We start from the raw sequence: 23,958 nt of genomic DNA, 5'->3' as shown, positions 1-23,958 counted from the left end.
GAGCCACGTGGCATCCACAGTTCTGACTCCTGATCCTCCCTTACCTCACTAGAAGAAGAAAAATAATAATGAGCTTTCCATTTTTCTGTTGTATAATGGTTAAGGACCTGCAAATATTGGTCAGTACTCAATATATATTTGGCTTTTCAAAATGCACGACTGATGCTAAGAAATAAAAATGGACAAGTCTACCAACTTCTTGAAGAGTCACAGTAGTGACAACACATCTGGAAGTGTTGAATAGAGCAAAAAACAAGTTTAAATACACATTTCCTGGAAAATACAGGAACTTCCCAAACTTCTCAACTTGTCACTAATCTGAGAATCAAGAAAAATACTCTTTATTTGACTTATGTAATTGCAACCCCTCTGTACATCTACCTTAGAATAGCAACAAAATTTTTTTTTAAAATGAATACCATGTTTGAATAATGTTCAAGTTGTTGACTTTAATACTTCTCAACCATAGCTGAACATTGAAAGAAGGCAGGTTTGAATTTTAAGTAGCCGTATTTGATCACTAACAAGTACAACCAAATCACAATTGCCTCTGTGCCCTCTGGAAAGAGGGACATGTGTACAGGTCATTCTACTTTTACCTCTACCATCAGGACAAATTCTAATCAGAAGAGAGATTAAAGTAAACTTCTATCTAATTCATGACTAAAGCATTAAAGAGGCACACCTACAGTCTCAGGGAGCATTATAAAAGGTCTGCCCTGCAAGCTCACAGTACTCTCAGAAGAAGAGAAGGCCTCAATGGTTCCAGTAGTTGCACTGGTGCTGGGTCTCTCCTGTCTGCTTCTCTTTTCAATATGGAGACAGAACTCTGGGAGAAGGAAGCTCCCTCCAGGCCCCACTCCTTTCCCAATTATAGGAAATATACTGCAGGTTGATATGAAAGACATCACTAAATCTCTGACCAAGGCAAGTACTCTTCATGTTTGCCCAATGGTCTCAGACAGCTATTAATGAAACCATATTTTAAATATACTGCTGAAGGTAGATTAGCATGATTTATTATCATAAAACAAAATCCTTGTAAAAAGTGTAAGATGCTTGTGACTTTTCCAGTTTGTATTTTAATCACGGAATGAAGTAATATATTATGTGAGGAGTTAATGTCTATTTTAGTCTCCGTCACAAAATTGTAAATGTTATGGATGGTTCTCCCCATCTTAGTTAGACAGTCAAATTTATGATGATTTTTTTTCCTGAAACTCCATGGTAAGGAAATTCTGTGATTAATTGTTTGATTCAAAAAGTCATATAGCATATTAGACATTGATTTTTTTAAATCATGAAAGCTAACTTCTCTGAGAAGCTGTGATTGATTGAAAGGAACTATCTGTGAGGATGAGAGAACATAAATACATGAGACCATTTAGGGGATACTGAAGGTATCAGAGTCCACCTGGATTTTTGCATAAAACTTTGGAGCAAAAAATGCTGCTGGGTGAGAAATTGTTTGGGAGGATGTTTCATGTACTAGGGCAGCCTCTGCGGGGCCCACCCTCTGCTTCTAATACCGATAGATCCCAAACTGCACTTGCCTATAGAAACACCTGTGCTGACTTAAAACTGCAGTTTCTCTTGTTTGCCAAAGGAAGTAATATTCTCACCAGTAAGAGCTTCAGAGGTTATCTGAAAGCAGTAATCTGACACTGGTTAGGAGTACAAATGAGAATTAAACATATCTTAAGCATGGAATGTCCAATAAGCATTATCAATGGGGCTTTAGAAATGAATTTAGAATCCACAGACCTTTGTTTTGTTCTTTGTGAATCATGACAAGCCTTCTGTGTGTGTTGATGTGAAGATGAATGCTAATGTTGTATCAACTGCCCCGTCCATTGCATGGCACATTATAGGCCATCTCCAAGTGACAGCTATAGTAAACCTCCTTTATAACATATGATCTTTGCAAATATTTTAAGTTCTGTTTGCCAAAATAAAGAAGCATAAAAAATACAATGATGATATCAGTTTTGCTCAGGCTCACTCTGGGAACAAATAATGACCTCTTTCTCTAGTATTTTTTTTCTTTTCATTTTCCAGTTCTCAGAAGTCTATGGCCCTGTGTTCACTCTTTATTTGGGCATGAAGCCCACTGTGGTGTTGCATGGATATGAAGCAGTGAAGGAAGCTCTGATTGACCATGGGGAGGAGTTCTCTGGAAGAGGCAGGCTCCCATGGGCTGAAAAAGCTAACAGAGGCCTTGGTAAGTGTACCTATGCATGTGTGTGTATATTTGTGTGTGGGCAGAGGATGTGTGGATAAGGAGGATGGGAAAAGAGCCAAAGTTTGGCCATCCCTGTACCTGCCATCTGTCGGCTTCCTTTTCCTTGCTTGACTTCTCCATCCATGTTTTTTATTCCCCTCATTTAGGAATTGCTTTCAGCAATGGACACAGATGGAGAGAGATGAGGCGCTTCTCACTCATGACCTTGCGGAATTTTGGGATGGGGAAGAGGAGCATTGAAGAGCGCGTTCAAGAGGAAGCATGCTGCCTTGTGGAGGAGTTGAGGAAAACCAAGGGTGGGAGCTGCTTTATATCACTATTTTAGAGAGCGATATTAACGGCTCCATTAAGTCCCTTCTGTTTCAGAATTGGGTTGTTTTCCAATCAGAAATCAGAACTGTAGATTTTTTTTGTTTTATGTTATAATTGGGGTACTGGCCAACTCACACTCCAGGTAAAAGATAAGCAGGTTTAATTCAAATGGGATATTTGACTCTTAGAGGAATTGACAAGTAAAACAGTAATAAAATGGTAAAGATGACAAAGGCTGAGTACAGTATGTCATATGCATATTTCATTTGTTTCTAACTCTTCAGGCTCACCCTGTGACCCCACCTTCATCCTGGGCTGTGCTCCCTGCAATGTCATCTGCTCCATTGTTTTCCAGAATCGTTTTGATTATAAAGACCAGAACTTCCTGAACATGATGGAGAAAAGCAGGGAGAATGTCAAGATTCTGAGCTCACCATGGATGCAGGTGAAGCCAAGATCTTTTCTTCCTAAGAAAACACTTGTCTTTTTTTTTTTTTTTCAACAGATCCAAATTAACTAAAGAACCACTAGTAAGGTGAACACCTGGACCCAACAGTCCGACCTAATGAATGGTAGAGTGCCATTCAGGAAGTTACTGCCTATGACCACACATTCTAGCATTTTCTCTGTTCTATTTTTGTAGTAGCTTCAAAGTTTCTGGTTTTATATTAAGGTCCTTGATCAACTTGCAATTGATATTACTTCAGGAAAATAGATATGGGTCTAGTTCATTTTCTGCAGTTCCAAAATGAAGCCTGTTGAAATTGGTTTTGGAAGCAGGGAAGGAAATGATGAGGGAGCGTAGCAGAGGAGCCTAGATATATGGTGTCATCTAGATGTATTGTATAGCTGGGCCTGGTTGGCTCATAGATAAACGTTAGTTACTCAGGAGAGTGAGACCTGGAAGATCAAGGATTTGAGCAAGCCAGGGTAGAGAAGTTTGACAGAATCCATCTCCCAAATAGTCAGCAAAAATAGTCAGTCATGACCAAGAAAGCCAAGCAAGAGTCTGGGGTTCTGAATTCAAATCCTGGTCCTGGCACCAAAAGAAAAAATGCATTTTATTATATATGGACATGTCAAAATGAGAACCTTTGACAGCTAACCTATAATAATAGAAATGGAAGAAAAACAATATAAAGTGATCAGCTGAGAAACATGTCTAAATCTTTAGGATTTACTCAAGCTAATGAACTCAAGCAATTAATTTGATATTTTCCATTAAATCCCAAAGGGATTTTCCTATAAATTGCTTTGTTCAGGTCCTGATAGATGCCTGGTGGATCAGTGGATATCCAGGTGCTTACTGAAAGCTTACATGTCCCACAGGTTTGTTTTCAGATATCTCATATTCATGCTATTACTGAGCAGAAGTATTTTTCCTCAGAAAGGAAGCATATTTGCAACAATAGGAACTACTAGGAATCACTGAGTAGAGTCAGAGTGTTTGCTGATTCCACTGTGATCCTAGATGATGAAGTAGCCTGGGGAGAAATGAGAAAATTGAACTATAAAAATCTTCACAATGTTTTATGGAGTTTGGCATGGCTTAAACTCTGTAAAAGTTAATAACTATGTGATCACAGAGAGGTTAGATACTATATCATGAGACTGAATTTTAGGGCATCCTTGAACCCCACTCATTTTATATGTTCCAGCAAAATTTCCCTTCAAGGTGGAAGCCATGTGTCATTTTTATTTACAGCCAAGTTTTCTATAATATGTATATAGTATGTATATGCATTTATATTTCATAACTTATTACTTTTGCATTTAGATCTACAACCTTTTCCCTGATCTCATTGATTATCTACCAGGAAGTCATAAAACATTCCTAAAAAATTGTGGTGATTCAAATAGCTACCTTTTGAAGAAAATAAATGATCATGAAGAATCACTGGATGTTAACAATCCAAGAGACTTGATTGATTGTTTTCTGATTAAAAAGAAACAGGTAAAATGACAAAAATTACATTTATTTGAATCCTTGAGCATTCTGTGGCATATTAATTAGTATGTGTTACTGGAGATGTTTAAACCATCAGACCAGCAGTGCTTGAAAAAGCAAGTTATCAGTTATGTAAAGGAAGCTACACTAAGCATCCTGGGAAACAAAATTAATTTCTCAAGTAATTAGGATACATTTACTCTTTTTATATAAAAGAATATAATAAGGAGAAGCAGAATGCCCATGGCAGGTGAATAGAAACAATTTCCCTGCAAAATATGTGTCATTATAAAGATGGGTGTCATTATTATATACTGTATACAATAGAATATGTGAATATTATGCATGTTCTCTAAGTCAGAATTGGTTTTGAAGAAATAATTCTGGAATAATCCTTAATTGGTCATGGTTAATCTTCCTTCTAAGGGATTTTCAATTGTGGTATTTAAAAATATATATCACAATATCATTTTATTATGCTTTTCACATTATTATTATCAAATTTATTGTGCAAAGGCTTCTATTATGATATGTTACAAAAGCGTATAATGTAATTTAGTCAAATTCACCTCCTTTGTTTGTTTACTAATTCATCTTCTTTTTATAGATTTTAGAGGTTTCCCTTATGTTTTTTCACATAAACATATAATGAGTATATTATATATGTAACATATATGTAAAATACATATAGATAATGCATATTATATACATATATATTATATACATATGTATAATACATGATATATACATATATAATATATTTCAATCAACTACGCAAAGTTTGAATCCTTATAATGTACCATGGGATTACTATAACACACTTATGTCAGTCTAGTGTGAAATTAGAGTGAATTAGTGTCTGAGTATACTTTTAATCCTCCCCCCTCTTTTTTTTGTCACACATTACATATTTAATACGTTGGGTATCCATAGAATTCATCTATGATTATTGCCTCCTATATTTCCCTTAAAAAAAAAGTGTAGCCTGGCGCTGGTGGCTCACGCCTGTAATCCTAACTACTCAGGAGTCTGAAATCTGAGGACCCAGGTTCAAAGCCATCCCAGGTAGGAAAGTTGGTGAGACTCTTAACTCCAATAAACCAGCTAGAAAACTGGAAGTGGTGCTGTGGCTCAAGCGGTAGATTGCTCGCCTTGAGCTGAAGAGCAGGACAGAGCCCAAGCCCAGAGTTCGAGCCCCACGACAGACCAAAAAAAAACGTATATAATATAAAAAGAGGTTGAATAAAAAATACCATATAATTAACATTCATTATAATTAACATTCATATTTTCTGTTTGCTTGTATTTAACCAGGATATGTATTTCTTGACTTGGTGTGAACTTATTGTTGAATATGCTTTAGTTTCTACTTGAAAGCTGATTCCCTTTAGCACTTCTTACATGGTAGATCTGTTCATCACAGACTCTCTTGTCTTTTATTTATCTTAGTAGTAGTAACTTCTCCTGCATGATGATAGCATATGAGATAAAAATAGTGCTTTAATCCATGACATGGAATCATTAAATTTTCATTCATTTAGAATTCCATTAATTTTTCAACACTTATGCAGCCTAGAGTATAATAGCCTATGTGACCCGCAACTATTAACTCTCCAAATTTATTGTGACAGATGGACGCTTTAATATTGGTGTTTGAACATATTATTCTAGAGTAAGTTGACCTCAAGATTTAAGAGTAACTGTAGTTTGATGATCATAGAAAAGTACATAAAGTAGATATTACCAAAGTTTGTTTAACTTGACCAGCTTTCAAAGCATGTGATGTTGATATAGTCAAAGGAGATGACCATTTCCAAGAAAGTACAAATGTTGAGAGGATCCGTTCATTTTCATTGCTTTAATTACATATTATTAGAAATACTGCAACTCATCTGGAGATTACAAAAGCATGATGGATTTAATGTTGGCCCAGGGACCAGTTAGAAAACGATGTATTTTGACCATTTAATGATTTCCTCATTCAACATCTAAAACTGCAGCCTTGTTGACAACTTGGTTTGGGCCATCTTCTCAGTCCTTGGCACTGCTTCATCCATCCTCTCTCCTTTGTTCCAATGACAAGTTAATGTGAACACGTTTTGTCTTCATGATTAGTGTCACTTCAGCTCATGCATTCCTAGTCATTCCTACTCAGGTTCCCTAGACCACCTGACTTGGTGCTTCCCATCTGCTGACTCATCGGGTTTTGATGAACCCATTCTCGTTCCTTGTGACTCCTAAGTTTTGCTGCCTTTTAGCATTTTCACAAGCAATATTGAGCATATGCAAATGTGTCATACAAGAAGTTAAATTGCTAGAGCTCTAGCCTTGAGCTGAGGAACTGAGGGACAGCGCCTAGGCCCAGAGTTCAGGCCCACGACCGGACCAAAAAAAAAAAAAAAAAAGAACTTAAATTGCAAGAGGAGCCATGCTTGTAATACTACTATCAAGGGGCTGAGATCTATCTAAGGATCAAAGTTTGAAGGCAGCCTGGACATAAGTCTTTGAGACTCTTATCTCCAAATTAAACAGAAAATAGTGGGAAGTGGAGCTGTGGTTCAAGTGGTATAGCACTAGCCTTGAGAAAAGAAGCTCAAGGACAATGCCCACACTCTGTTCAATCACATCAACAGCAAAAAAATTTTAATTGCAGATTTTTGTTTCAGGCTTACAACACCTATGTCCCTAACTTTCCTACTTGCAGTATTCAATTTTCTGATCCTTTAATATTTAGAGAAAATTCAGTTATTAGTAGCTTTAATGAATGATGAGTTTCATGACCTCAAATACAGTCACAGCACCAGATTAGAGTAAGGACAGCCCAGGAGGCCTGAAGCCTTACTAAGTCTCAATTAGTCACCATCCCACTGTCAATTGTGCATTGCTCTTATTCCTTTACTCTCCAACTTCATACCACTGTGAGATACTGAATTTGCTGTCATCACATGTGCTGGTAAATAATATAATTGCATCAAATCTTAGGAGCAAGAAAATCACAAGGAGCCATCGGAATTTACTAATGAAGGTTTGACAATACTTGCATCTGATTTATTTGGTGCTGGGACAGAAACGACAAGCACAACACTGAGATACTCCCTGCTGCTCCTGCTGAAGCACCCTCAAGTCACAGGTAGGAGCACAGGGGGACACCTAGGTAAATCTTCGGGAAATATAGGAAAGATGCTGGTAGTGATTTGCCTTGTCAGGTATGTGTCACTGCTCAACATCCAGCGGAAATCAGAGAGAAGTGATGAGAATAATGTAGTAGGAAAAGCAGCAAGACTTTGTCTTGTGTCTGGATTTTCTGGCACGTTATCATTGGAAAACGACTCAAGCATAAATTGACATACAATAACATATTGATTTTACACCCAAAACTCCAGCTTTCACAATGGGTTCTTCTATACATTTTTCCTCATTGTGGCTATTCTATTCCTGCCATAGGCCCAAGAGATCTCTTGTCACCAATGCATAAGTACAAGTCCTAGAATTAATGAGGACGTATGAGATAAATTCTATTCCTGAACATTTTCTCATTAGAAATGTACAGATACCATACCAGAGGAATTTTACAATTTCAGAAATCTAAGTCCATAAAACTTTTGTTTGGTAAAGTTAGAATTTTACAAGGGCATCTGTAATTTTTATCTTTTACAATGTTGTTTTGTATTTATAGAGTTTTAGGTGTGGAAACACTATGTAAAGTTTTAGGAAATAATTATAAAGTAATTTAAGTGAGAATTAGACCTCTCACAACGAAAAGGAGAAGAGAATACTAACTGGATAAGATGTCTACCAAAATTCTGATACTCAGAGTAGATGTAATTGTGATAAAATAACTGAGCCAGACACATGTTGCTTTCACCTAAATGTGGTAACAGGAAAAGTTCTGAGGGAAGGAAAACTAAGCTATGTCTCCAAAATTCCCATAAAGTTACCCCTCCCCTTTTTATTTTGCCAGTCCTGGGGCCTGAACTCAGGGGCTGGGTAATGTCCCTGAGCTTCTTTTGCTCAAGGCTGGCACTCTACACTTGAGCCACAACCCTACATCTGCCTTCTTCTGTGTATGTGGTACTGAGGAATGAAACCCAGGGCTTCATGCATGGTAGGCAAGCACTCTACCACTAAGCCACATCCCCAACCTCATAAAGTTTCCTATTTAGAAGTAACAAGTATCAAAGAAAATAGAAAAGTATTTAGCAAACAGACTCTCCATGTTTAAATTTTTACCACACCTCCACTCCTTAGGTGAAAAGAAAAACTCTCTCTACACCAAGAAAACTCTCTCTCTCTTTGTGTCTCTCTCTGTGTCTCTCTCTGTCTCTCTGTCTGTCTGTTTGTCTGTCTGTCTGTCTCTCTCCCTCTTTCTCTATCTCTCTGTACTAAGAACTCTCTACTCAGAAATTTTGGGTAGACAGTGAAGTATAAAGTTGAGAGGCCTGGCAAAGCCCTCTTGTTTTTGATGCATAACTTTTTTTCTATATATCTTTTATTGTGAAGACACTGTACAGAGGGGTTACAGTTACATGAAAAAGGTAATGAGTAAATTTCCTATGGAGCATTGTTACCTCTTCCTTTGTATTTCCCCTACCATTCCTTCCCTCCCAACCTCAACCTCTTCCCTCCCCCACCCACAAAGTTGTAAAGTTGGTTTTCAACATAGTGTCTTGTACATCTCATTGTTACAATGGGTCAACCTGTATCCTATTTCAGCATTTTGTTATTTCCTTTCTCATCCCCAAATTAGAAAAATGTATATACAAGATGCAGGGCACTGGAATCAAATACAGTGAAGACAGGGGTTATACCATGGGGGAAGAACATAGACAAGAAACAAGAATATCACATAGTACATTATAAATACGTTGAAAACAACAGCAAAAAAGATAAAACTTCTTTTGTCCCTATCTTTGGGGTCATTTCACTTAGCATCATCTTGTATGGTCATATGTACATAGGTTTTGACCTTATGTGCTTCTCATAGACATATACCAGTTATATATATATATATATATATATATATAAAACTGGTATATATATATATATATATATATATATATATATATATATATATACCAAATTTGCTTGATTCATTCATCTACTGAGGGTCATCTGGGTTGGTTCCATGTCTTTGCTATGGTGAATAATGCTGCAATAAACATAGTTGTGCTGATAGATTTAGTATAGCCTTGTTTGCGATTGTTTGGGTAAATGTCCAAAAGTGGGATTGCTGGGTCATAGGGTTGCTCTATGTGTAGTCTTTTTAGGATCCTCCATACTGCTTTCCAAAGTGGTTGAACAAGTTTACACTCACACCAACAATGCAGTAGGGTTCCCTTTTGGCCACATCCCCTCCAGGTGATGCACAACTTTCTGTCTTTTTTCCTGAAATTCTTCCAGAATGAAGAACTCTACAAACCTCCATATTTTACCAATTTGATAGAAAATTCTTTCGAAGTGTCCAGCAGAATAAAGAGATAAAAGCCTTCACTCAGCATAAAGTTGTAGCTTTCCAGAATACCAGGGTTAGAAAGAAGATCATCACAAGTTTCAGAAAGACACAACTAGGTCAGATATCAAGAGATGATGGGATTGCATCATAATTCTTAAGAGTGGGCTGGGAAGGTGGCTCCGTGGTAGAGCTCTTGCCTTGCATGCATGAGGCCCTGAGTTCAATTCCTCAGCACCACATAAGCAGGAAAAAAAAGCCCAAAGGTGCACTGTGGCTCAAGTGGTAGAACGCTAGCCTTGCGCTGAAGAGCTGAGGGACAGTGCCCAGGACCAGAGTTCAGGCCCCAGGACTGGACCCCCCAACCCCCAGAAAAAATTCTTAAGAGGAAAGAGAAAAGATGGGAGAGTAGACCTCTAAATCAGCCATAAACTTCATACCCCATTTTCTCTTTTATCACACAATATCGTGTAATGTGGTGTAATGCTTTTTTGTTGTTATCAAGGAAATTATGGACTCCAGAAACTGGGACAGTAAGGTTATGGGTAATCGGAAACTCACTGAGGCTGCTAAAAACTCAGAAAACACCCACATCAGAACAAACCAGAAACCAATAATGCAAAGAGGGAAGGAAGGAGACATGGATAAGAGTCTCAGAATTCTGACTTACTGACCATGAATTGCTAGATGTTTTACACAAGTATTTGTGCACTTGCAAATAATTCTAGGTCAGGAAATAGAAAATCATGAACTGACTGATAAGAAAGAAATGGGAAGTACAATAAATGGAATGCAATTCTAATTTCCACCAGGGAACAATATTGCTGAGCCAGAATGATTGAAACTGTGAATATTGGTTCAAAAACTGATATGTAATATCTAGTATATTGTTGTGAATGAAGTAAGGGGAAACATACATGTTTATCTCTATGTGCCTATTTGTAGATGTGGCTAAATATGTAAGACAGAGATGTGAATGCATATTTCACTCTCACATGCTAGGGTATCAATAAATATTCTCTAAAAGTGATTCTTATGTACTCAGGAGTCTGAGATCTGAGGATTTAAATTTGAAGCCAGGCCAGGTATTAAAGTTAATGAGACTCTTATCTCCAATGAACTACTCAGAAAAAGCCAGAAGTGGTGTTGTGGCTCAAGTGGTAGAGCACAAAGTACATATTATTCAACACAAAGAAGTTCAAGGACAGCACCCAGGCCCTGAATTCAAGCTCCAGGTCCAGTAAAAGAAAAAAAAAAGCATCCTTGTTTAGAAAATGAAAATTATTTTCCAAAGCAGATTCTAAGATGTCTAATATGGATATCATCAGAAAGTGGTTTGATAATGGGAGTAGTACTGTACACTGTACACATGCATACACAAAAATATACACTATTTTTTTTTTTTATGTTTTTGGGTCTGGTCATGGGCCTGAATTCTGGGCCTGGGCCCTGTCCCTCAGCTCTTCAGCTCAAGGCTAGCACTCTACCATTTGAGCCAAAACACCACTTCCGGTTTTTTCCTGCTTATGTGGTGCTAAGGAATCGAACCCAGTGCCTCAGGCATGCAAGGCAAGTACTCTACCACTAACCCACCTTCCCAGCCCATGCACTACTTATATAATGCTTAAATAATAATTATTTAAAAATAAAAAATAGTGTTTATTTTTGTTTTTCTTTGAGGACTATCATTTCTTCTGCATTTTTATTAGTTTACATGTATTGTACAAAAGTACTTAATGCTGATACTTCTATAGATGCATACAAAGATTTTCATTTTTATTATTAAATAGCTGTACAATTAAATAGCTGTTTCAATTCAGCAAGCCTTTCATGCATTACAATGTGTCTGGACCAAAGTCAGTCCCTATAATATACATTCATTCATTGTTTCACTTAATTATGTCCTATTTAATTTGTGAAATATATTCTTCTCTTTATATCAACTACAGAAAAAACTAAACTCCATTTTTTAAAAGACACATTATTTACTTATTATCCATAAACTAATAGAATTTGAAAGTCATTTTGTTGTAAAATTATTTCTTATCAACAAAAAAATTTCTGAATTAGAACAAAATGGGACTATTTTATTAACATCTTAAAAGTCATACTTAGAATGATTTATGTTGGCTAGCCCATGAATTATCATTCATATTTGTGGAGATTTGGGAAATCTAGAGATATAAGTGAAGATAATAGTGTCCTCAAAAATGTACTTTTAATGTCAATATTTTATTCCCTTTATTTTAAAATATTTTATTATTGCAGTTTTATAAGCATATTGTTCCTATGATAATATACTTCTTACATGTTAAATAAAAGGTTAAACTAAATAAAGGTATTTTACTTCAATATATAAACTATATTAAATGACATTAATAGTCTTTTTTGTGTGTTTTTCTGAACAAGAAACTAACCTCTATGCCTTGATTAACTCATTATAAGGCTACTAAGCAGGAGGATGATGTGTGTACATGCTGAAGTCTTAATACTCCATGGGATATGAATTTTTTTTTACTTCAAATCTTGTTAAGATTCACTATCACAATTTATTTAGCACTGACTTACTGTGATCAATGCGTCACTTTCCTCCTGTTTCACCATTTCTTATTATGTCTCACCAGCTAAAGTGAAGGAAGAGATTGACCATGTGATTGGCAGGCACCGCAGCCCCTGCATGCAGGACCGGAGCCAAATGCCTTACACAGATGCTGTGCTGCATGAGATCCAGAGATACATTGATCTCCTAACAATGAACCTGCCCCATGCAGTGACCCATGACATTAAGTTCAGAGACTACATCATTCCCAAGGTGAGCTTGTTTCTTTTCTGCTGAGCCTCCGTAGGGTGCCTGAGTTCTTGAGGTCACTGCAGGATTCCTCTCCTCCGTACCACCTGAGAGAGCTGCAAAAGTCTCACAGTTGGCTGCTCAGGAGAGGTTGTGGTATAACAAGTTTGGGGTTGTATATCCAGGCAAAATTATCCCTGGTGTCCCACACTGTGAATCCCAATTTTGTTCTGCCCCTTAAATTCTTTTTGTTTTAGGGTCTTCTCCTTGGTCTTGTTGTCTTTTTTTTTTTCTTCTAGTTCCTCCTTCTCCTGCTGCTGTTCCTCCTGCTGTTCCTCCTCCTCTTCTTCCTACTCCTTCTATTCCTCTTTCTTCTCCTTGTCCTCCTCCTTGATCTTTTGGCTATGCTTAGTTTTTGTATTACCAAATGAGTACAAAAACTTATTATTTATCAATTTCCCAATATGTTCTGCTGGGATGTATATTATGCCTCCAGTAAAGTTATAGATAACTTTGGGAGAAAATGTTACCTTGATTTCTTCAATTCATGAATGAGTCATGCTTCCAGTTTACCTATGCCTTACTTTATTTTCCAAGTAATATTTTGTTTTCAATAGAGTCGATTACAAATATATTCATAGACTTTGTTTATATGCATAGCACTTTGCCTATTACAATTTTAGTTTTTCATTGGCTTGGTGCTTGTTGGCCTGTGCACTGTCCATGAGCTCATTTGCTCAAAGCTAGTGCTCTACCAGTTTGCACCACAGTTCCACTTCCAGTTATCTGGTGGTTAACTGGAGATAAGAGACTCATGGTCTTTGTTGCCTGGGCTGGCTTTGAACCATGATCCTTAGATCTCCTGAGTAGCTAGGATTACAGACATGAGCCACCAGTGCCTGGCTTGATTGTTATTATTTTTATGGTGCCATTGCTATCATTTGTACCTGATATATAGAAACATACTTGCTTTAATCATTCTGATGACCTCATGAAATGTGGACTCATGAAATTTACTAGTCATTGCTAATGAATTTCTGTAGATTTGTTTGGAACTTTAGGGTGTATTACCATAATATCTTGTTTAATAGGTTCTACTTGCTTTTCCGATTCTTGTGCCTGTAATTGTGCTTTGTTGAATTTTTCTACTGGTAGCCAGGATAGTGTAAACAAAATAGATTTTAGTGGTCATCTTTGTTTCATTATGATTGGCAGAAAAGATTTCTAGCTTGGTATTTCACAGTCAATTCTGGTATCTTAAATAGATTTGTTTTTTTAAAATAACATTAGGGAAGTTTACCCTGTGTTCTTATGTGTATATGAATTTTGAACATAAACATGGTAATATTTTGAATCAGATCTATTCTCTGTAATGATTCTTCTTCTTTGAAAAGTTTTAATTATACAGGTGATGTGCAGAGGGGTTACAGTTACATAATTCAGGTACAGTAGGTTTCTTCTTGGACACTGCCACCCCTTCCTTGGCTCTCTCCCAGTTTTTCCTTCTCATCCCCATCCACAAGTTGTACAGTTCATTTTGAACAGTGTCTGGTGAGTGCCACTGATGCATTTGTTCACCCTTTGTCCCTCCATTTCTGTGTCTCCCCTTATACTCCAAAGAAAGACAAATGAACAAACAGAACAAAGAGGAAAGAAAACAAAAAAGAGCAAAAGAAAGAAAAAACCCTCATTTTTATTTCCTGGAGTTCATTCCAATAAATATTTCTTTGTATGATCAGATGCACATAGGCATTGAACCTTTGTGTTCTCCCCAAAGTATCCTCCTGTGGTCTCACAGTGTGAATGCCTCTGTTTCTTCTTTTTATGTGTTTAAAATTTTACTGTGGTGCTGTCTTAGGCGGCACATATAGTAAAAAACAATACAGAGAAGATTAGCATGGCCCCTGCATAAGGGTGACTCTCAAATTTGTGAATCATTCCATATTGTTATCAAAACGAATACCAGGCAATGGAAACACTGGAGGAGGGATATTAGGGGCACAGGAATGGAGGAAAGACTGATAAGCAAAAGCAGCCATTGTATTCTAGATGGGTAGTTGTTGACCTTTATTGCTTTATGCCCTTCTTGCTTTTAATGTTTCTGTTGTTGAGAAATCTGGTATTATGCTGATGGGCTTGCCACCATAGATGACTCATTGCTTTTCTTTGGCAGCTGTCAGTACTGTTTATTGTTTCTGAATATTTAATGTTTAACTATAATGTGTCTTCCAGTGATTCTTTTCTGATATGATCTGTTTGCTGTTCTAATACCTCGTGCAACTGGATTGTAAACATTTAGGAAATATTCTCACATCATTTTTCTGACTATGTTTTCTATTGTTTTAGCATGGGCCTTTTCTTCAGCCTCTATGTCTATGTTCCATAGGTTTGACCTTTCAAGTTTCCCAGGTGGGCTTTTATAAACTTTTCATACTTTACTTTTCACCTAGTTCTTCATCTGATTATTCTAATGTACCTACTTTTTCCTTGATCCCTGATAGTCTGTATCAATTTGATTCACTCTTTTCTATTGAGTTCTTTTTATTCATATAGCTTTTCATTTCCAAAAGTTTAGTTTAACTATTTTTAATATTTCTGTATCTTTATTGAACTCCTCATTTATATATTGCATTGTTTGTCTTACTTCATGTAGCTGTTTATTTGTATCCATTTCAAATTCACTCATTTTTATACTTGTTCTTTTTATTGTATTGAAATCATTTTGTTGAAATAATTTTTCTTTTAATTTTTATTTTTATTGTGAAAATACTGTACAGAGGGATTACAATTACATGGGCAAGATAATGAGTACATTTCTTACCACGCATTGTAGCCTCCTCATTTCTTTCCCCTTCCCATTCCATCCGATCCTCCCCCCGTGCCCCATCTAATTCTCCTCCCCACCGCAAAATTTTAAAGTTCATTTTTCCATATAACGACTTGTACATCTCATTGTTGCAATGGATCCACCTGTATCCCTATTTAAACGATTTGTTTTTTTCCCTTCCCATCCACAAAATACACCAACCTCAAATACAGTAAAAGCAGGGGTTGTACCATAGGGGGGGATAACATACAAAGCAACAAAGAAATAATCTTATAAATGTGTTAGAAACAATTTCATGAAATAAAAAAAACATTTGAATACGTATCTTAGGGTTCATTTCCCTAACATCAACTTATCTGACCTTTTCTGCTTGACTCAGACATATACTAGTTATTGCAAATAAGGGAAACCATGGGACCTATGTTTCTTTGGGCCTGGCTTACTTCACTTAATATAATTTTTTCCAAGTCTTTCCATTTCCTATCAAATGGACTAATGTCATTCTTTCTGATGGAGGCATAGAATTCCATTGTGTATATATACCACATTTTCTTGATCCATTCATCTACTGAGGGGCACCTGGGTTGGTTCCATATCTTACTTTGGTAAATAAGGCTGCAGTAAACATAGTGATGCTGGTAGCTTTAGTGTGGCCTTGTTTGTGATCATTTAGGTAAATGCCCCAAAGTGGGATTGCTGGGTCATAGGGGAGCTCTATGTGTAGTCTTTTGAGGAACCTCCATACTGCTTTCCAAAGTCGTTGAACAAGTTTACACTCCCACCAACAATGCACTAAGGTTCCCTTATGTCCACATCCCCTCCAGCATCTGTTGTTATTAGAGTTCTTGATTATAGCCATTCTAACTGGAGTGAGGTGGTATCTCAATGTTGTTTTGATTTGCATTTCTTTTATGGCTAGGGATGTTGAACATTTCTTCATGTGTCTCTTGGCCATCCTTCTTTCCTCTTCAGAGAAGTTTATCTTTAACTCTTTAGCCCACTTATTTATTGGGCAGTTGTTTCTTTGAGGATTTGTTGTTGGGGGATTTAATTTTTTGAGTTCCATGTATATTTTAGATATGAGACCCTTGTCTGTTGTATGGTTAATGAAGATCTGCTCCCAATTTGTGGGCTTTCTATTAATCTTCCTAGCTATGTCCTTTGCCATACAAAAGCTCTGCAATTTCATGCAATCCCATTTGTCCAACCTTCCTTTGATTTGTTGTGTTTCTGGGTCTCTATTAAGAAAATTTCGGCCTGTGCCAAAGAGTCCTAGGGTGTCTCCTATTCCATCCTGTAAAGTTTTCAGGGTGTCTGCTTTGACTCCGAGGTCTTTGATCCATTTGGAGTTGATTCTGGTGCAGGGTGATTTATAAGGATCTAGCTTTAGTTTTCTACATGTAGATAACCAATTTTGCCAGCACCATTTACTGAAGAGGATGTCTTTCTTCCATTCTATTTTTTTAGCTCCCTTATTGAAAATTAGATGGCTATAGGTCTGCAGGTTCATTTCTAGGTTTTCAATTCTATTCCATTGGTCTTGAGGTCTGTTCTTGTGCCAGTTCCAAGCTGTTTTTATTATTATGGCTTTGTATTAGAGTTTGAAATTTGGTATTGATATTCCTCCAGCAGTGTTCTTTCTGTTGAGGATCGTTTTTCCTATTCGGGGTATTTTATTGTTCCATATGAATTTTTGGATTGCCTCTTCTATTTCCTTGAAGAATGAGGATGGAATATTGATAGTGCGTTGAATTTGTAGATAGCCTTGGGAAGTATTGCCATTTTCACGATGTTGATCTTTCCAATCCAGGAGCATGGGAGTTTTTGCCACTTGAAATATTTTTTCTTGCAATCATAATTTTGACTTCTTTGTGCTTTAATCTTCTTCAATATCCTTTATGCTATTGCTATAGAATTGTTAAACTTTGGAAATATTTGCCTTTTTTCCATACATATTTTTTGGTTCTGAAGCCAGTTCATTGGTTGGAAATTTTCATTACCTATAGACCAGAAGAATGAACTGAGTGATTCTCATTGTATCTTTTGCCATTTTAACTATTTGTTTTCTGTTTTTTTTTGGAGGGGTCATGGAGAGGGGATATGGGGCTTGAACTCTGAGCCTGAGCACTGTCCCTGACCTTTTATGTTCAAGTGGTTTACCACTCTGAGCCACAGTGGCAAATTAGAAATAACAACATCATGGGCTTTCCTGCCTGAACTGTCTTTGAACTGTAGTCCTCAGATCTCAGCCTCCTCAGTATCTAGGATTACAGGTGTGAGTCTCTATTTACATATATTTGCATGTATGTATAGTTTATATATATGCACAGGTTTATACAGATCTAGGTATATATATGTATCGATCTATGTAGATCTATAGCTCTATCTATCTGTCTGTCTATCTATCTATCCATCCATCTATCTATCTATCTATCTATCTATCTATCTATCTATCTACTATCTATCTATCTATCTATCTATCTATCTATCTATCTATCTATCTATCTATCTATCTATCTAATTAGCTTATGTTATCTGTGTGTATTGTTCCCAGGGCACATCCATACTGACATCACTGACATCTGTGCTGCATGACCCCAAGGAATTCCCCAATCCAGACAAGTTTGACCCTGGCCACTTTCTGGATGAAAGTGGTAACTTTAAGAAAAGTAACTACTTTATGCCTTTCTCAGCAGGTAATACAATTTCATTTCCATACCTCAGGATAACTTTGGGGGGGATGTCAGTGGGAACTTACATAAAGCCTCCTTGGGGCTGGCGTATTTCCCAGAAGCTCCAGATTAGGAGCAGCACTCTCAATGCCAATGCACTTTCCTGTTCGTGATGCATCTCCACTGTTTGATCAGATTAGCGAGACCTCAGTTTCTCTGTGCATTTCTTCCAAGTTCAACAAGGTAAAGCAAGCAATTCTGGCATTCTTTCTTTACATATATCATAATGATCTCTTCCTAAACAGTAAAACTCATTTAGACTTTCCTCACTCACAATGAAAAAGATGATCTCATCAGAGGTCCCTCCCACATCTTTCTGTGGCATTTGTCACCCCCAGGCTTCTCTATAGAATGAATCTCTCCCAAAAGGCACAGAAGAACACCAAAGGGCAGTGAGGGAAGATCATCACAGATGACAAGACATGAAGATTTGTGGAGGAAGTATTTGTCACTTTCTTGAACTTGATTATTAAACAGAAAATGGCATTAGCAACATTTTAAGACATGTAAGGTACTTCAACAGGGACAGATAGTAGATAGAAGACAGAGCAGAACATTAGAAAGAAAGTCAAGAACCACAAGAACAGAACACTTTTTTCAAAACTGTCAGAAACTGTCAAATATTGGTAGATTTCCCACAATGATCACAGAGCACTCAGCTCTTCTAAGACTCAGTCTAAGACATGTATCTGGATATTGTATCCCCACACCTGCAGTATGTGTGCTGTGTGTCTGACAAGGGAGCAGCCTTCCTTCACTGACACTGTGACTTTTTGTCTTTTTTGTTTGTTTCTTTATTTGTCTGGTTTTGGGGTTATTTTTATTGTCAGTTGTGGGGCTTGAAATCAGGGTTTGGGCCCTGTTCCTGACCTTTGTTGCTCAATGCTAGCATTCTCCGACTTTGAGCCACAGCTGTACTTCTGCTTTGTAGTGGTAAGAGTCTCAGGGACTTTCTCACCCCAGGCTCACTTCTAATCATGATTTTCTGATCTCAGCTTCCTGAGTAGTTAGATGGTAGACATGAGCCACTGGCACCCAACTATTGACCTGACCTTTGATATCTGCTTTACATCTGTCATATTGATACCATGGGAAAGGCAGTGATCTCTCTTCAAAAATTCACTTTTTTTTACACAAAGGGAAACATTTTAAATAATGAGAAAATTATGCTTTCAAATGATTTGAGTGTCAGTGAAAATCTGAATATGATATTTGGGAAGCTGAATGAGGGCAAGATTTTATGGCTTGAAGGGACACAAAGAGCACAAGAAAAGACATGAAATGTGGTCTGTGTCTTGATGTCTGTAGGGGAAATGTATCATAGCCAAAAGGAATTTCATGATATAGTACTTAAACTTTGTAATTTTATGTAGGCTGATAAAATGGACAGTTGGTTTTTCAATATTAAAATACAAAAAGTGTTCATTATTTTTCTGGGGACAGTTCACATGAGCGATATGAATGGGTTTTCTTAGAAAAGCATAGATGTCTCTAGAATATACAAAGTATATCATTGAAATCTAAGACTCAAATTTTTTGTTAATAAATAATGAAACTTTGATTAAAATTGTTATAAATCCTAATCTATTCTTATTTTAATTTCTCACCAACATTTTATGAAGGAATTATTAGCATCCCCATTTAATATTTGAAGAAAATAAGGCTCAGATATTTTACTAACTTACCCCACATGGGTAGTTAATGACGGTGTCAAGATTTGACTTCTGAGTTGACTTGGAAAGCAGTATTTCCTACCACTAATTTTACATGTGATGAATTCCACTTGGAGTCACGGGTAGGTCTATGCCCTCCACTCCTACATTTTTACTATTCTATAGATACAAAGGTTTAGAGGTAATCCTAAAACACATGGTACAATTCCTTTCTGATTAGTAAGAATAATACTGGAAAAGAAGGAATGGGAGTAGGTCTTAAGGTTGAGGACAGACTATATTAAATCCTCATCTCAACCAGAGGAAAAAATGTATGCTTGGAAGATAAAAGTTCTTCCAAAATTATGATTCTTTCCTTTAGCAGGGAACATATTAGAGTAATGACATAATAATTTGGCAACCCACAACCTGGCATAGAGAAGGAGATAAGAGGGAAGAGAGGACAAAAGTGGTTATCAACTCAAGATTCTTCTGCATTAGTCACCTGTGTTAGACTAACAAGTTTTTGTGTGCCTATTCTACCATTCTCAGATTTAAAAAGCAAACAAATGTATTAGTGAAGATTACATATTCTCAGGTATCTGTACAGCTTTCCTCCTTTCTGTGCATTCGGTAATTCACTGAAGACACATTGACACTTTCTTTTACCAGTTACAAATGCAGTGCTTCACACTCTCACACTTACATACATGGAGTTATTTCTTACTTTGACCTTTTTTTTTTTTTTATTTCAGGCAAACGGATATGTGCTGGAGAAGGCCTGGCCCGCATGGAGCTGTTTTTATTCCTAACCACCATTTTACAGAACTTCAACCTGAAACCTCTCGTGGATCCACATGACCTCGATATCACTCCAGTTCTGAATGGACTTGCCTCTTTGCCACCATCATACCAGCTGCGCTTCATTCCAGTGTAAAGAAGAGCTCTGTGTCTGGCTCCAGCTGTGCAGCAATCTGCAGTTCCCTCCTCTGAGCCTCCACTCACCAACTTCCCCTGTCAGGGATGCTTTCCTGTCCTCCTTTCTCACATCTCCCCTCTCCTCCAGATCCAGGAAGATCCATTCTCCATTTTGGACCGTTTCCTGTGTAACTGCACTGTCACATCTATAGTCCCCTGTGCTTTATAATAGTCTTATTCAACACCCCACATGCTAATACTTCTCTAATGCTGATTTATTAATTTGCTAGTATGACAAAACCAAAAAATGATTACCTTGTGACAACACAAACTCCTTTCTCTCTATATTACCGATAATAAATATTATTTTTCATGCCTGGGTAGTTCTTGGACTGCCCTACTTTGTTCAAAATCCAGTGAAGCAATGAAACAAAATAGAGTGCCATGTTGTTCATATTATGGCAAGCACTGGGAATGGGAAGGGGAAGAGGGTAGGAAAACTCCTTGTTTATGTCCCCTGTCAGATTGGGAGATGTGTATTCAATAAACAAAAGCAATGTCCAGAATCAGCTCCTCCTGGAGGAAAATACTCTGTGACACAGACATAGACAGGAATAAACATTAAAAACTAGGGTTCGTGTCGTTTCTTTGACATTAGTGTGAATACTAAATAAAAACTGTAATATTGTTGTCAATATGTTTCCAACTGAAAGCCAGATATGAATTTATGTTTTTATATTACTAATCACCTGTTCTAGTACATTTAATGGCGTACATCAATTGTACAATTTGAGGTGCTTCATACGTGTGTACAATATACTATGACCATGTCATTTTTTCCTTCATTTTCACAATACTAAAGTTTAAATTCAGGGCCTGCTCATCTGGCTCTCATACTGTAGGGAGTTTGGGGAACTGCTGAGGTGGTAGATCCTGACTAACAGCAGGCTTCGGTTTTTCTGTTTCTGTCTTGATCTTGTCTCGTTCTGTTTTCTTAAGAATTAGTACACAGTGTAGTGGGGATCCTTCTTTAGTGTGTCATGTTTCCAACTTTATTATTTGGGCTTTCTTATGGGAAGTGAAGGGGGGAAGTGAAGGTGGCCCTGGGCCTGGTTTGGACCCTTAGTTAACCTTGGTAGTTTGGAAGCTTATCTTCCACCAAAAAAGCCACAAGTGAAGTTGTGGCTCAAGTGGTAGAGTGCTAGCCTTGAACAAAAAAGCCCAGTGTCACTACCCATCAGCACACTCAGACACACACAAACACACACACACACACACACACACACACACACACACAAATAATACATATAGACACTTGACTGCTACCTTCAGTCTACCTTTGGCTAAAGAAAAATAATTTCCGTGTTATAACCCAGGCCTCAGGTTCATTTTTTTGGATAAAGATATAGCACTGAAAGGGCTAGAGATGAGGTCATAACCCATAAACCCCAAGTCTCATAAGATGCTATGTAGTTAAAAACTTCAGTTAAAACAATTTAAAAATTCTCTCAGTGTGTACTGTTTTTCAATATTCATGTTAATCACTGACTTTCAAAACAAATAAGAGTTTCATAATGGTAGTATCCATTGATTAAAATAAGGGTTAGGACCACGTTGTGTTTTTCATCTTGACAACTTGCAAATTCTTTATGATGAATGAACTCTTTTTCCAGGACAAAACTAAGCAGCAACTTTTTTTTTGGTCCGGTCATGGGGCCTGAACTCTGGGCCTGGGCGCTGTCCCTCAGCTCTTCAACTCAAGGCTAGTGCAATACCACTTGAGCCACAGCGCCACTTCCGGTTTTTTCTTTTTTGCTTATGTGGTGCTGAGGAATCGAACTCAGGGCCTCATGCATACAAGGCAAGCGCTCTACCACTGAGCCACCTTCCCAGCCCCTAAGCAGTAACTTTTTGAGTTCATTCATCAAATAGTGTTTGCAACTCACAGAGCTCTGAACTCTAAGCCATTGCAATCTAGTTCAGGACTAATAGAACAAAATCTTTTATTTTGGATGAACTATATTTGATTCCCTATGAGTATTCCCACTCTTCTCTTCATGTCATGATGCAAAGAAGGGTTTTGAAGAGTTTTACAATAGATGAATTATATATGACATATTGCATGTTCCACAAAATATATCTAGTTACCTGATTTAAATACTGTATCCTGCATACAATTATTAAAAACCTAACATGCAGCTTGGGTCCAGTGGCACTTGCTGGTATTATTAACTACGCAGAGGGTTGAGATCTGGAGGACTGCATTTTGAAGCCAGCCCCAGCAGAAATGTACAAGACACTTCATCTCCAAAATTGCAAGTAAATCAGGCTACGGGGATATTTCAAGTGGTAGAACACCAAAGACAGTATGCCAACCAAGGATGGAATCCTGAGTGCAAACTCCAGCTCCACCAAAAATAAAATCATGGGGCTCCATAAATATAATTTTTTATTTTGTGTATTATTTTAAATATCAAACAATCATATCTAATTTTGCCATATCTTGAACATTTGACTGGCATATTTTTCAACAGGAAAACAGCAACTTGTACAAAATGCTTTTTTAGGGGCTGAGTAGCAGGTCTTGGGGATCAATGTGGGGCCTGCGCACTGTCCCTGAGCTTTTTGCTCAAGGATTCTGCTTTATCAGTTGAGCCACAACACCACTTCTGGCAGTTTTGTGATGAATGGTAGATAACAATCTCCTGGACTTTCCTGTCTGGGCTAGCTTGGAACCCTAATCCTCTGATCTCAGCCTCCTGAGTAGCTAGGATTATAGCCATGAGCTTCCAGTGCATGTTCAATATACTCTTATAGTGAAACAATTTTATGGAAAACTATATATAATGTATGCTTTTGTCCTGTATAAATACATCTTGTATATATAAACAGGCATAACGATTCACTGATACATGTACAGATTGTGTATGCATCTAGGCCCAAATATATGAGATTAAAAATTGCTGTGTACATATGACCACATAAGATGAGGCTAAGCAAAATGAACCCCAAGATATGGACACAAGATATTTTTCTTTGTTGTTGTTGTTTTTAATGTACTATGTGATTCTTTTGTTTGTTTCTTTGGTA

General features: G+C 37.2%; 1 protein-coding gene and 1 non-coding gene across 7 annotated transcripts; both read left to right on the top strand.

Moving 5' to 3' along the window:
- Positions 1 to 759: 759 nt before the first annotated feature.
- On the top strand, positions 760 to 20,887 carry LOC138825803 (cytochrome P450 2C5-like). 6 transcript variants are annotated; one of them, XM_070020468.1, is made up of 9 exons: positions 760 to 927; positions 2,059 to 2,221; positions 2,389 to 2,536; positions 2,867 to 2,999; positions 4,332 to 4,508; positions 7,485 to 7,632; positions 12,576 to 12,763; positions 18,121 to 18,262; positions 20,706 to 20,887. In XM_070020468.1, exons 1-9 carry the CDS (start codon positions 760 to 762, stop codon positions 20,885 to 20,887), a joined length of 1,449 nt encoding a protein of 482 aa, XP_069876569.1. The 6 variants fall into 6 exon arrangements, with proteins under 6 accessions (XP_069876569.1, XP_069876568.1, XP_069876567.1 ...); XM_070020467.1 differs by having other exon boundaries at positions 2,389 to 2,538; positions 2,839 to 2,999; positions 7,488 to 7,632; XM_070020466.1 differs by having other exon boundaries at positions 2,389 to 2,538; positions 2,839 to 2,999.
- LOC138826229 (U6 spliceosomal RNA) lies at positions 14,586 to 14,688 on the top strand. Its single transcript, XR_011371591.1, has one exon. It is a non-coding gene; the product is annotated as a U6 spliceosomal RNA (small nuclear RNA).
- Positions 20,888 to 23,958: the final 3,071 nt, after the last annotated feature.

The sequence above is a fragment of the Dipodomys merriami genome, unplaced genomic scaffold (assembly GCF_024711535.1).
Source record: "Dipodomys merriami isolate MVZ:Mamm:240054 unplaced genomic scaffold, mDipMer1.0.p SCAF_14, whole genome shotgun sequence".
In the NCBI taxonomy this organism is placed as follows: Eukaryota; Metazoa; Chordata; class Mammalia; order Rodentia; family Heteromyidae; genus Dipodomys; species Dipodomys merriami.
Note: the sequence above shows the minus strand (reverse complement) of the source record. Positions and strands in the feature narration are given on the sequence as shown.

What these genes read in the sequence shown, in the direction of transcription:
- LOC138825803 (XM_070020466.1), top strand. Translation starts at nt 760, where the DNA reads ATGGTTCCAGTAGTTGCACTGGTGCTGGGTCTCTCCTGTCTGCTTCTC. An exon ending in TGAGCTCACCATGGATGCAG is followed by an intron (nt 3,000 to 4,331) that starts GTGAAGCCAAGA and finishes TTTTGCATTTAG; the next exon opens with ATCTACAACCTTTTCCCTGA. An exon ending in GAAGCACCCTCAAGTCACAG is followed by an intron (nt 7,633 to 12,575) that starts GTAGGAGCACAG and finishes ATGTCTCACCAG; the next exon opens with CTAAAGTGAAGGAAGAGATT.